This window comes from Macadamia integrifolia, chromosome 8 (assembly GCF_013358625.1).
Source record: "Macadamia integrifolia cultivar HAES 741 chromosome 8, SCU_Mint_v3, whole genome shotgun sequence".
NCBI lineage: Eukaryota > Viridiplantae > Streptophyta > Magnoliopsida > Proteales > Proteaceae > Macadamia > Macadamia integrifolia.
The window spans coordinates 9,811,123-9,823,418 of NC_056564.1; the positions used below are offsets into that span (position 1 = coordinate 9,811,123).

The following is a 12,296-nucleotide window of genomic DNA, read 5'->3' on the forward strand; positions in this document are numbered from 1 at the left end:
CTACCAACCCTTTTGATAATGGTTTCTATCGAGGCCCGGCTGAGGGACCATTGGAGGCAGCACCACTCGCCGTCGATGGAATGAGCACAAATTACCGACGACAACAGCTCGGGTAGTCTGGATCTTGTTGGACTCGCAGGTTGAGGTATGGAAAAGGAACAGGAAGAGAAAGTGATAAGGGCATTTACTCGTAAGGGCAAAATTCTCATTTCACAACATCACTTAACATAGACTGACGGCAATTTGGTGAAAGAGAAGGGGTGTCCCTCTAATATTGGCATTCTCCAGGGGGTGGCGTTGTAAATTACACTTATTTTTATTATTTATGAAACATCATCATCTATATCATTGTCTGTTGTTTATGGTTGAGCCCAAATACTTCAAATAATCACTTCGCCTAACTTCCCTCTCATCAATTTTCACTAGCTCATTATCTGTCCTTATGTAATTAAAGTTACTTACCATATATAATGTCTTTGTTTTCTTATCTGTAAACCTTTTGGTTCCAAGATTGATCTTCATAATTCAAACTTCACGCTAATCTCAATTTTTGTCTTGTTGACAAAAACACATACAACATGGAACCTCATATTGAATGTCTCTAGTTAATTCATCGATGATAAGCGCAAACAAATAGGGACACTTGAAATTGATTATGCACGTACGCAATGGTGATTGAGAATTCAATACTTTGACTCCCAACACAATTATTACACTAGTCCACTAGTCACCACATCATTATAGATATGTTTAATTACATTAACATATTCACTTGAGATATTTTGATTATATGGTACCTACCATTTTAACTTTATAGGGTCTATGTCATAAGTTTTTTTTTTTTTTTATAAGCTATCAAATACCAAATGGAAATCAGTCTTGCAATCTCTAAATCTTTCCATGAGTCTCTTAAGTAAATAGTTTATATCGCATAATTTTATGACATAAACCCAAACTAGTTATTTGAAATAGTGATTTATTTTCCTAGGTGGATTCCATATCCCTCTCCCACAATTTCACAAGTGGGCTCATTAGTTTAATGCCTATGTTATTATGCCATGGGAAACATCTGCCCTAAATTTACTATTTGATCAAGAATCCATTGTCCATAAGTTAGGGTGCTTTTGAATGAGTATTGAGATAACCACAAAAATCCCCTGCAGAGAGGCAGTGAGCAACAATGAGGAGTTAACAGTTTTGGTGCATGTCAGGACCCTCTTAACCATTGAATTATCACTGTCACTCATTGCTCATCGTAGAAGATATGAATCCATTGCGATAGTGTGAAGGATATTGTTAACTTCATATAATGGGGATAGAGTAATAATGATCATAGATGGGCTGAATCCCCCTCAATTTTCCTTTTTTTTTTATTGTTAAAAAAATTTCCCGTCTGTTCAATGTCCACAAAACCCATAAGCAAGAAAAACTGAAAAGCTTTTTAATCCCTAAGAATTAAGAACAAAAGAGAAGAAAAAAAAGAAAGGCCGGGTACACTGGGGTGAGTACTATAGCTTTGAATGATCTTTCCCTCCAACCTTTCTTCCACCCACCAAGAAAGGAGATCTTTCTTTTTATATCTACAAACCCTAAATCTCACGTTTGTTTATATGTTCTCCTGATAAATGTAATGATTTGGTTGTGGCCGTTCTGAACTTCTGATAATCTCAGTAGCTCTTCACTGCTAACTTGTAACTAGTGATCAAATATCCGTTGGAAAATGCTGCTAATAAGAGAATTTTATCCGTATTTCGTCATCTTCCGTCTTATAGATTAAGGTTGGAGCACTGTCCATTTTGGTTTGGATTCATAGAACTCTTGGCTTCGATTGCTTATTGAGTTCGGCCAAAGAAAAGAAGTCGAATTTTTTAGGAGTTTCTGCTGTGAGTTTATGCTATTTGGTTGATCTGAATCGGGGTTATCGAAGAATTTATTTGTTGTGTTTCGTTGAATCGGCCATGTCGGAGGATATGCTTATGCATTTCTCATCGAATTCTTCAAATCAGTCGGACCCATCTCTGCCGACAAAGCTGGCGAAGCTTGAAGCTAGGATGGCAGGGAAGGCTTCCTCGGCAACACCCGCGCAGGCAACCTGGTCCTCCGTTTCATCGGCTAAATTTGGAGTCACAGATGATTCAGCCGAGCATTCGGCTTCAAGTGATTCTGACGACGATGTGAGTTTTTTCTTCAGATCGTAGATAGAAAGGCCTTCGTTTCTGATTTTGTATATTGGGTAGACCTATTTTGACTCGATTGCTTCTGTTGTCTTCCATACGCTAGAAGTATAACAGCCCCCCCACCCCTTCTTATGAATTACTTTTTGGTACTTGTTCTGTTGTTTTACTTCTGTAAACTATGTAGTTACATTTTGTTTAGTTTGAGTTGCTAGATTGAAAAATCACAGTATTGATTTTCATTGATATCTTACAAATTTGGACCACAGGCTTCACGCTAGAGTCTGTTAAATGTTTGCTAATTTGGATGGGGGTGGGGGTGGGGGCTCATGAATTGTTTAAATTCAGCCATGGTGGACCATGGATCTATTAGGGGTGTAATTCCATAATCAGCAACTTCAAAGGAATTACATTCTGCTTGTCTGATTTTCACGAACCCAGATCAAGGGTTTCTTTTATTTTTTATACATTGAACTTGTAAGTTTTCCATCGACAATCACTATCAGTCTACTCCTTCCCATTAATGTCTGTTTTCCATCGATTAGGGGTGTAATTCCATAATCAGCAACTTCAAAAGAATTACATTCTGCTTGTTTGGTTTTCACGAACCCAGATCAAGGGTTTCTTTTATTTTTTATACATTGAACTCGTAAGTTTTCCATCGACAATCACTATCAGTCTACTCCTTCCCATTAATGTCTGTTTTCCCTGACTGCAGAATGGAGGTGGGTTTCTTATACAACCCAACACTCAGAAGCGGCAAAAGTTTCAGGAAGATAACCCTTCCTCTGTTTTTCGGCTGTCTGAGGTATAATGTGTTTGATTCTTATTTGGAACTTTAGGGGGTTGTTCTGGTTTCCTGTGTATGCAGCAAGTGCACAGATTATGTTTTTGGTTATGTTTGACTGCTTTCTGCCCAAAGAATTAAAAAAAGAAAAAACAGTAAAAAGACAGTTCTGTACTAAAGCAAAATTCACTAATCCCTGAAGTTTGTGGCCAGCACCGGCACCTTCTCTTTGACCTTGTAAGAAAAAATTAGCCTTCTCTGCAGAACATTGTAAAGCCTAGGATGTTTCTACTGAGGTTTGAGACTCAATTTTGTTATCATTATTCATAGCCTAATAAAGCTCAAACTTTATTCTAACGATGGCAAGAAATATCATATAAAACCTAATACTCTGCAAAAAAATTTTAAAACACAAAAAGGAACCTACCAGTCAGAAACTAAATTTAATTGAATCATCAGTAGCAAGTGCAGAAAAGAGAAGTTTGAAGAAATAAGGGAGAAACTTTATCTTTCATGAACTCTTGCTTCAGAATGGAATACTTTTGCACCCTTTTCTCTCCCCTCTTATTTAACAATGTGAAACATGTTTGTCATGTTCTGCCTATGTCCACACTCTTGGGATATTGACACATGTCATGCTTCTGGATACTTCATGTATTTATTTCCCTTGCAATCATGGGGAAAAAGAAGAATGACGATGTAGATAAATATTTTCTGCAGGAAAACAAACATTATAACGTTTGTAGGCATCAGAGGAAATATAATTATTATATACATTTATGTATATCCATGCTTGATGAGTTTTGGGGTGGTTGTGTCAGTCACATTTTATTTGACTTAGATACTAACAAAAATGACCAGCAACAACAAACAACAACAACAACAAAGCCTTATTTCAACTTCATGGGGTCGGCACTAACAAAAATGACCATTTTATCTATTTTTCAGTGCATACTTTCTTGTTTTGTTTAGAATGACAATGGATTTAAGTTGAAGGTTAAAAAAAGGCATACCCAGTGCACAAGGCTCCTGCCACTGCGGGGTATGGGGAGGGTCATAATGTACACAACCTTAACACTGCTTTATGGAGAGGCTATTTCCCTACTCGAACCTGCAACCACCATGTCTCAATGGAGAAACTTAAGCAACCTTACTTAAGATTGAAGGTTGTAGGTCAAAATATTTAACCTCAAAAGCTTGAACATCCACATTGAGAAGGCACTCAGTTTCAACAAGTTTGTGGTTGTGAGTTGGATCTTCATATGTTCAGCGGCTACATTCCTGTGTTACTAGTTTCTGCAATCTTTAGCTACACTTTACATGGTCAATTTCCAAAGGAAAATGAGAGAAGTGGCAAAGAAAAAAGGCCAATATTGTAAACTGGGCGTGCCTACTGTGGTTGAGGATGTTTGTTTGGTCGGTATAGTGAATTAGCGATCCCAAGTTAGAACTGAATATAATGTTAAGACATGTTAGAGGCTCTTTAAAGCTGAAGTAAAAAGGCCAATATTTAAAACTGTATTTGCCTGTCAAAACAGTTGTGTACTGTGGTTTCAGATGATTGTTTGGTGGGTATAGTGAATTAGTGGTCCCAAATTAGGATAAGTATCATGTGCTGTATATTATTTTTGTTAAGATATGTTAGAGATGCGTTAAGAAAGGAGATATTTAATAAGAACTTTTACCGCTCAAAAAATTCTACTACTACATTTATCAAAATGAGTAACACTTTTGTTTGATTGCAGAAGTAAAATGTATACCCTTGATGACCCCCCTCGGGATGTTGAGTGATGAGTAAAGTAAGAATTTTGCTAAAACACATAAAGAAACACAGACCTGGAAAATGTGCAGTAAGAATACCTGTTCAAAGTCCACCTGAGATATGTAGTATATCTCCTGATCAATCAGAAATTCATGAGAGTGGGTATTTAGTAATGGGAACCTGAAACAGCAAAGGAGTTGACCTGATCAACAATTTTTTGGTGAGTGACAACTTTGTATCCTGAATATGGTGATACCCGATTGTATTTGTGCCAACCTACATATTTCTCTCCCTCCCATCAATTGGTACCAGTTAATGTCATATGGATTCATTGATTTGATTTGTCCAATGAGAAATGCGAAACGAAAGAAGGATCCTCTTGCCACGAATTAGATCCTGCTCCATGTCCCCATTCTTCACAGAAAATGGAGAATTGTATTGATTGGATACTAGATCGGAAATGATGGGGCTAGAACCCGCAGCTTCCGCCTTGACAGGACGGTGCTCTGAATGATTGAACTACAATCCCAGAAAATTAAGTGTACAGCCTTAAGAAATTGGAATTATTCATTGAATATCATTCAAACCAATTAGTTTCTCCATGATATAACAGAGACACGATGAAACTAAATGGCAATGTTTGCGATTTAGTTAACCAAAAGAGAAATTAATAGTGGGGCAAAAAAGGAAGAGACGCTTATCAAAAGGGAAAAAAAGAAAAAGGGAAGAGAAAGTTCTTATGATCCGTTTATGTAAGTTTTGAATGCACTGATACTGATAGTAACTTCTGTTTTTCTTTGCAGCATGATTCGAGTTATTGGTGCTTGTGCATGTTGTCTGGTTTTGTTCTTTTATTGTCTTTATGTTTCCTTTTGGGTTTACTTTTAGAAATAATTAATGCAAACCAAGAGAATAATCAGGGTGTAGCTGAGGGACGGATAAAGAGTGTTGATACCATGGGTGCGAAAACTAACTTGGATGAAGCAAATAGGAAAAAGCAAGGTCGTGGCAGGGGACGTTCAAGCAGGGGACGTGGTTCAAGGGCTAATGATCAAGTGCGTAAGCAAGTTTCTCCTTCTACAGTGTCACCATCAAATGGCCACCTTGAGAATTCATCACAAAAGGTGAGCACTTAATAGATGCTTTAATGCTTCATATGTTTAAGAAACGATTTATAATATGTCATAGTATGGGAAAGCTTCATAAAGGGAGGCTACTTACACATGGAGAGCTCCTTCCCTTGTGGGGCCCAATGATTTAACTATAATAGTAAGGTCTTCTTGGATAGAATTTTGACTGATTTGAAGGTGCCAGCTTGCTCAGTTGGCACCGTAATTGTTGAGGTGTCACCTATGCGGCAAAGCGCTCCTGGATGCTCAAGGCATCTGGTCATTCTTTTTTCTATGCATGCCTTGCTCACTTAAAAAAAAAAAAAAAAGAAAAAAAGGAAAAAGGAAAAAAAAGGAGGAAGATGAAGCAGAAGATGAGAAGGGGAGTGTAGGTGGAGGAGGAAGGGAAGGCAGATGAAGAATGGGAGAGAGAGAGAGAGCTCCAAGTCATTCCTATTATGTGTAACTGCATCAGATATCTTATAAAAGTAACACTTTGTGGTGGGGACTGGGGAGGGAAAATTGCCCTTCAGTCCTAATGGTGTGCACCAACTGGACAATTCTTTAGATGAATTCTCCCACTGTATTCTTAATTCCCTCATTCCAAGAGCAACATCTTTTTCAAGCTCTCCTTCTCATACAACAGAGATGGATGTTTCTTGGTCAACTGCATTACTGTTCTGCCATTTTCCAGGGACCTAAAATAGGGATAAAATGAAGAACATCTGAATTGAACATAGTCTGATTTGAAAATAGTCTCGGAACTTTGTGCAAAAAACTGGTGCTCTAAATTGGTAAAGGTCTTGTGTACAGTTTTGGTTCAATCTGATTGTTTTTTTGTTCACTCTTTTGGCAGGAGAATAAGCCCCAAGTGGAGCTTGGGAAGGATCGTAAGACAAATATGGAGGTATGATCTTATGCTTTCTGGTAATTTATTAATTTGGGCTATAAACATTTTCTTGCTTAGTTTTATTGACTTCCTTGTCAGTTCTCTTGGAGGCATTTGATATTGTGGACAATTGCTTAAAAGGGACATCAAACTTTCATCTATGCTCATGGTTCTTTCCTCCTTTTCTTTTATCATCTCTAATCAGGAGGAGGTAGCATCTTTACATGCAAGAGTTGCATCATTGGAGGATGATCTCCGTAAATCTCATCAAGAAGCATCTGATCATCAGCAGCTTTGCCGCCAATTAGAGAAGGTACAAGCCATAGTATGACAGAATGATTCCTATAAATCTACCATGGATATTCTTATATGCATATTTATTGTGTTCACAGGAACTGACAGATTTTAAAGATCATGAACAGAAAATGAAGCCAAAGGTGCTATTCTTCTTGTACTTGATATTTCTATTAACCAATAAGCTCATTTGTAGGCTGATGATACTAGTTATTTTTAATGGAAAATCTGCACTTGATGGTCCAGTCAAGATAAGCTGCTCTTGCATTTCCACCAGAATTGTTAATTGCAAATCTGGAATTGGCTTCCTTGAGTGAGTCGAGTGAGTCGAGAATTGGCCTGATGCTGTATTCTCACTTTTGGAATTTGGGGGCCCAAATTGGAGCCAATCATATCACCCATGGTGCCAATTATAGTTGTAGGACAGAATTGAGAATTAGAATTGGTCCCAAACATTACCTGTGGCACTTATCCCCTCAGCAGTCACTGGAAAAATGGCTTTTTGCATGTTCATATTTTGATCAACCAATCAATTGGACATGCTTCATGCTGTACTAATTCTGGGTCTTCAGGACTACCACTACAATGAATTCTCATGAATATTTCCATCCATTATGCTCCTCTTTTTCTTTCTTTTGGCTATTGTAACAGAATCAAAACAAGGATAACCAGTATACAGGGTTGTGCATGGAAGAAGAAGAAAGGAGAGAAAATAAGAGAGAAGAGGGAAGATTGATTGGAGAAGTGTTACTCCGTTCGTCTGTTAGATATATTTATAATGTGCAACTTATGGTAATTAAAGAAAACCCCTTGACTTATGTGTGTATTTACGCATAAGTCCCTAAATAAAAACTATAATTACAAAACACCCCATGCAACACACATTCTTAACACTCTTCGGTCTGGAGCATAAGTATCACCCATGCCCAGCTTGGAACAACCTTGAAGAAATCCATTTCGAAACAAAGCCTTCATAAACATATCACCCATGGTTCAAGTCGTCGGTGGAGTCGGTCGAAATTTACCGAAAAATTTCAACCCGAATTGATATGAAGCTTAGTGCTATTCACTAGGTATTACAATTTTCAATCGAAAGTTTCATTTTTCAGTTGAATCTCAGTGGTTAAACCTGTCAAAGTCAATTTTTACCTTGATTTTGGCCATTTCACTTCTAACTCTTTGTGGAACAACTTGTAATAAGCTTGTAAAAGTCATCTATAGCTAACATTTGGTGGATTTTAGGGAGATTGCTTGAAGATTCACAGATTTAGGTAATACCCTTTTTTCCATGGTGCATGTATGCCCCACATGTGTAGGTTATACCGGAGGCCCGCACCATAGGTTTAGTCCAAATGAGGAGCATGACAGAGTTGACATGAAGATAAATATTTCTTCCTTGTTTGATACACTTGGAGGCCTTATTTTGGAGGGTACTAGTGGGTTTGGGCAGCCAGGATAGTGGCGTGCACCATCATTTCCCACAAACACAGACAATGTCGGGTATGGTGGGTTTGATCAGCATGGCTCTTCATCATCTTCATTCGGCATTACTCATTATAATCAGTCACATGACCCCTGCGCCCAAACATAGAGGTCATCGAAATGACACCCCCACCCCTATGAAACCCAAAAAACCCACACCTATTGATGCCCATATGCACCCCCTCATTGACCCTCGCGCTGACAGCCTGACATTGGGGCTGTGCGACCAGGGAGCTTTCATTTCCCCTTTACAAAAATACCCTACTTAAACTACTATTTCTAGTTGAACCCTGACTTAGTTATTTCTCCAAAAAGGACCTCAATGGTTCACCATAATTACAAAATTGAAATTGGTTTTTTATTGCTTTATTGGGCCCATGGCGATCCTAATTTGGGCTATTGAACCCAGGATCACAACAGGCTGGATCCGACAACTAGAAGATGGCTTTTGAAAAATCCTATTACTACAAGGATTTTCATAAAAATTGATTCATACTACAGAAAAATCTCAGAAGAATAGAGGATAATTAGCTTCTTTGAAGCCCCGTAAACCATTCATAAATCCGATCCCATAACATATCAAATCATAAAAAAGAGCAACCCAATGCACGAGGCTCCTGCTACTATAAGGTCTGGGAGGGGCAAGTGTGTATACAGCCTTACCCCTGCCTCGCAGAAGAGGCTGTTTCCAAGTTATAACACCCCATAAATCCCTTGTTTTGTTGGGGCAATTACTATCGCTCCCCTACAAGTAGCCAATATTTATCAACCTGTGACCTTTGATATGTTGAAGCTCTTCAAACCCTTGACAAACCCTCCCCCTCAAACCCTAGTAATCCAAACTTGTCACAATTCCCAGTGTCTTCTTATCCTTCATCAACTGGCCCTTTCTGATACCCACCCCAGAGGACTCCATTCCATCATCCTCACTACCTCCCTCCTTACACAAAGAAGCAGCTCTTTGGAGTGCACTACTAGAGGCCCATCTCCTATGCCACACCCATCTCTATCCATCTCCTCACCTTACCTCTCCCATCTACTGGGCATTAGTGTTCCATCCAACATGGAATTGCCGGCTTTGACAATGGCTTCACCATCTGCAGTGTCTTAAATGGCTGCTGCATCAAAATTCCCTTGCATACCATTCCCCCGTCTTGGCTTCGATGCTGTTGGCGCCGCCCATCAACATGGCGCTTCCCCAACCAACCCTAATGAGCTCACCGAGCAGCAAGCTCCCCAAGGGCTGACATTTGATTGGTGACCACGTAGTGTATGACGTCGACGTAAGGTTGCCGGGAGAGGTCCTAATGTAATATTGTGATTGAGGAAACTCAAAACAGTACCAAGATAGGATCTTTTCTTAGAGAATAAAGAAATCCAGATTTGGAAGTTGATGCTTGCTGAGAATCTGTTGATTGAAAAAGAGGATAGGATAATAGATATTAAAAGTAACACCAGGGCTTCACACCGCAAGGTGGATCGACTGGATCAAACACCAATTTACCTTGATCAAGCACAAGGGATTTCTTGATCAAACACAAGAGATTCTTGATCCAACACAAGAAGAGAGTTGCATAAGCAAACTTTGATTTCAAATTTTGAGTTGTCTTTGAATGCTTACAACTAATCCCTATTTATAGGACCAATTCAATAAAACATTACATACCCAACTTCCAACTAACAATAGTAGAAAATCTTCACTTATTAAAGTTGGGTTAGGAAAGTCTTCACCTTCTAACTACTAAAGTTGGAAAAGTCTTTATCTACCAACTACCAAAAGTGGAAAAATCCTCACCTCTTAAAGTTGGAATGGGAAAGTCTTCACCTCCCAACTACCAAAGGTGGAAAAGTCTTCACCTATCGTCACTTACAAAAGTGAATTGATTCCCCTCATTTAGAAAAGTAAAAAGTAAAAGTAACTTCTAACCACTTAAATTGAACCGACATAGGACCAACATGGACCATGGTTCAATTGGACTAAACTAAGACATAAAGCATGAAATAAAAACTATGGAAATTAAAAACCATCAACAAGGTAAGGCCACATGCTAGTTACTCTTGTTGGCCTTCTTCCTACGGATGTAGGTCTTCAGATCTGCATTAGGTCCAGCCCCAGCTTGAGGTCACCTGGTCACCCCCCCCCCCAATCACCAAGTATGTCTCAGATACGGGGCTTGTCTTTGGCTGGCAGATTGTAGCTAACAGGATGTATATATGCTATGGACTGAAGTTGGGGGCTTCTGACTTTTGTCCCCTTTTGGGGCCGTCGACTCTTTGAACTTCCATTTTTATGCTTAGAAAGATGCCCTTAAGGAGCACTTCTCAAGCTATCTCATTACAGCACATTTGTTTCTTCAGTTTGTTCAAAGCAATTGGTTTGTTTCAAACCATTATATTTGAACCAGTCCATTTGAAAAAGAAGTAACCATTTACCATGTGAAATAGAAGGGTAATTTGGGCATTTTAAAACACCAGGGGAGAAAGAGAGGTAAAAGTTTACTTTTTTGGGGGAATGTAAGGGGAGCTACTCATGAACACAAGCAGCAGTAGGTGCTGCACACCGTGCATCTCTCCTTAAAGACTCTCAAACCAGAAGTGATAACCAGAATCTAGGGATAAACTGGCTTTGATACCATGTAACAGGATCAAAACAAGGGTAACCCCAGTATCTAGGGTTGCGCAAGGGAAGAAGGAAGAAAATAAGAGAGAAAGTGGGCAGACCAATTGAAGAAGTTTTACTCCAATCAGCTGTTAATATCTCTCTCTCTCTCTCTCTCTCTCTCTCTCTCTCTCTCTCTCTCTCTCTCTCTGTTATATTGCTGTAACTTATGATAATCACAAGAAACCCTCGACTTATGTTTCACACATAACTACATAAGTCCCTGAATAAATACTATAATTACAAAACACCCCCTGTGGCACACATTATTAACAGTTATGAATTTTGCTTGTCATTATATTTCTGTCATTCTTGAATATATTGTTCACTATTTTTATGGTTGTAAAATCATTCTTATGATTGGTTGGCTTGGTTTTCATCCCTTGATGCAGAGAATAAAATTGATATCTGATCTCCTGATATCCGTTTCGAAAGCAGAGAGGCAAGAAGCAAGATTAAAAGTACGGCAGGAGTCTTTGAGGCTTGGAAATGTGGCTGTAATCAGGTAGTGAATTATCCGTTTTCATTTGTTTTAAATGAGGACCGTTTTCATTTGTTTTAAATGAGGAGTGAGATGTAGAATAGTTCTCTTGAGGCAGTCTCTGGTTAGCAACACTCCAAATGAAATGGAATGATTTCCAATTTCCTTCAATGTTGTGAGGGGACACAATTCCTAGGTTAGCTTTGACTTTATGCCTTGAAATATTGTTTCTTATTCTTTTCTTCTCTTTAAATTTTTATGTTTTGATCGCCTGTAATTTGTCTTTGAGACCATGTGGTTGATATGGTTACTCTCTTATGTAGAAGGTTATTTTTGATTCGTTACTTTGAAATTAGTGGTCCTTTTCAAATTGTCATGTACCATGAAATTTGTGAAAGAAAGGTAAACAGTTGCAAAGTAGTAGTCAATATAGACTTGCTCAATATTCTGGGCTTCGTTTAGGCAAAATTCTACAGTAAAGGATACAGTTTTCTGTATGGTCTGGCTACAGAACATTGTAGTGAGATAGTTCATAACAGTAAGAAGGTTCTTTACTAATTTCAACTATGTTTACTAGAGTTGAGGAAAACCCTATGGCTGTTGATATTTTGTAAGTGAATTTTTTGTCTTTTGTTTTGTTTTGTTTTTTTTTTTTAAGG

General features: G+C 38.5%; 1 protein-coding gene across 1 annotated transcript in view; it reads left to right on the forward strand.

The window, feature by feature from the left end:
- Positions 1-1,431: 1,431 nt before the first annotated feature.
- The window catches only part of LOC122087159 (serine/threonine-protein kinase TOUSLED-like), a 23,865-nt gene continuing 13,000 nt past the window's right edge, over positions 1,432-12,296 (forward strand). Inside the window, exons 1-7 of the mRNA XM_042656180.1 lie at positions 1,432-2,174; positions 2,893-2,982; positions 5,644-5,847; positions 6,689-6,739; positions 6,927-7,034; positions 7,114-7,158; positions 11,549-11,661. Of these exons, the coding sequence (XP_042512114.1) occupies positions 1,959-2,174; positions 2,893-2,982; positions 5,644-5,847; positions 6,689-6,739; positions 6,927-7,034; positions 7,114-7,158; positions 11,549-11,661 (827 nt within the window). The 5' untranslated portion in view covers positions 1,432-1,958. The remainder of the gene's footprint in view (positions 2,175-2,892; positions 2,983-5,643; positions 5,848-6,688; positions 6,740-6,926; positions 7,035-7,113; positions 7,159-11,548; positions 11,662-12,296) is intronic.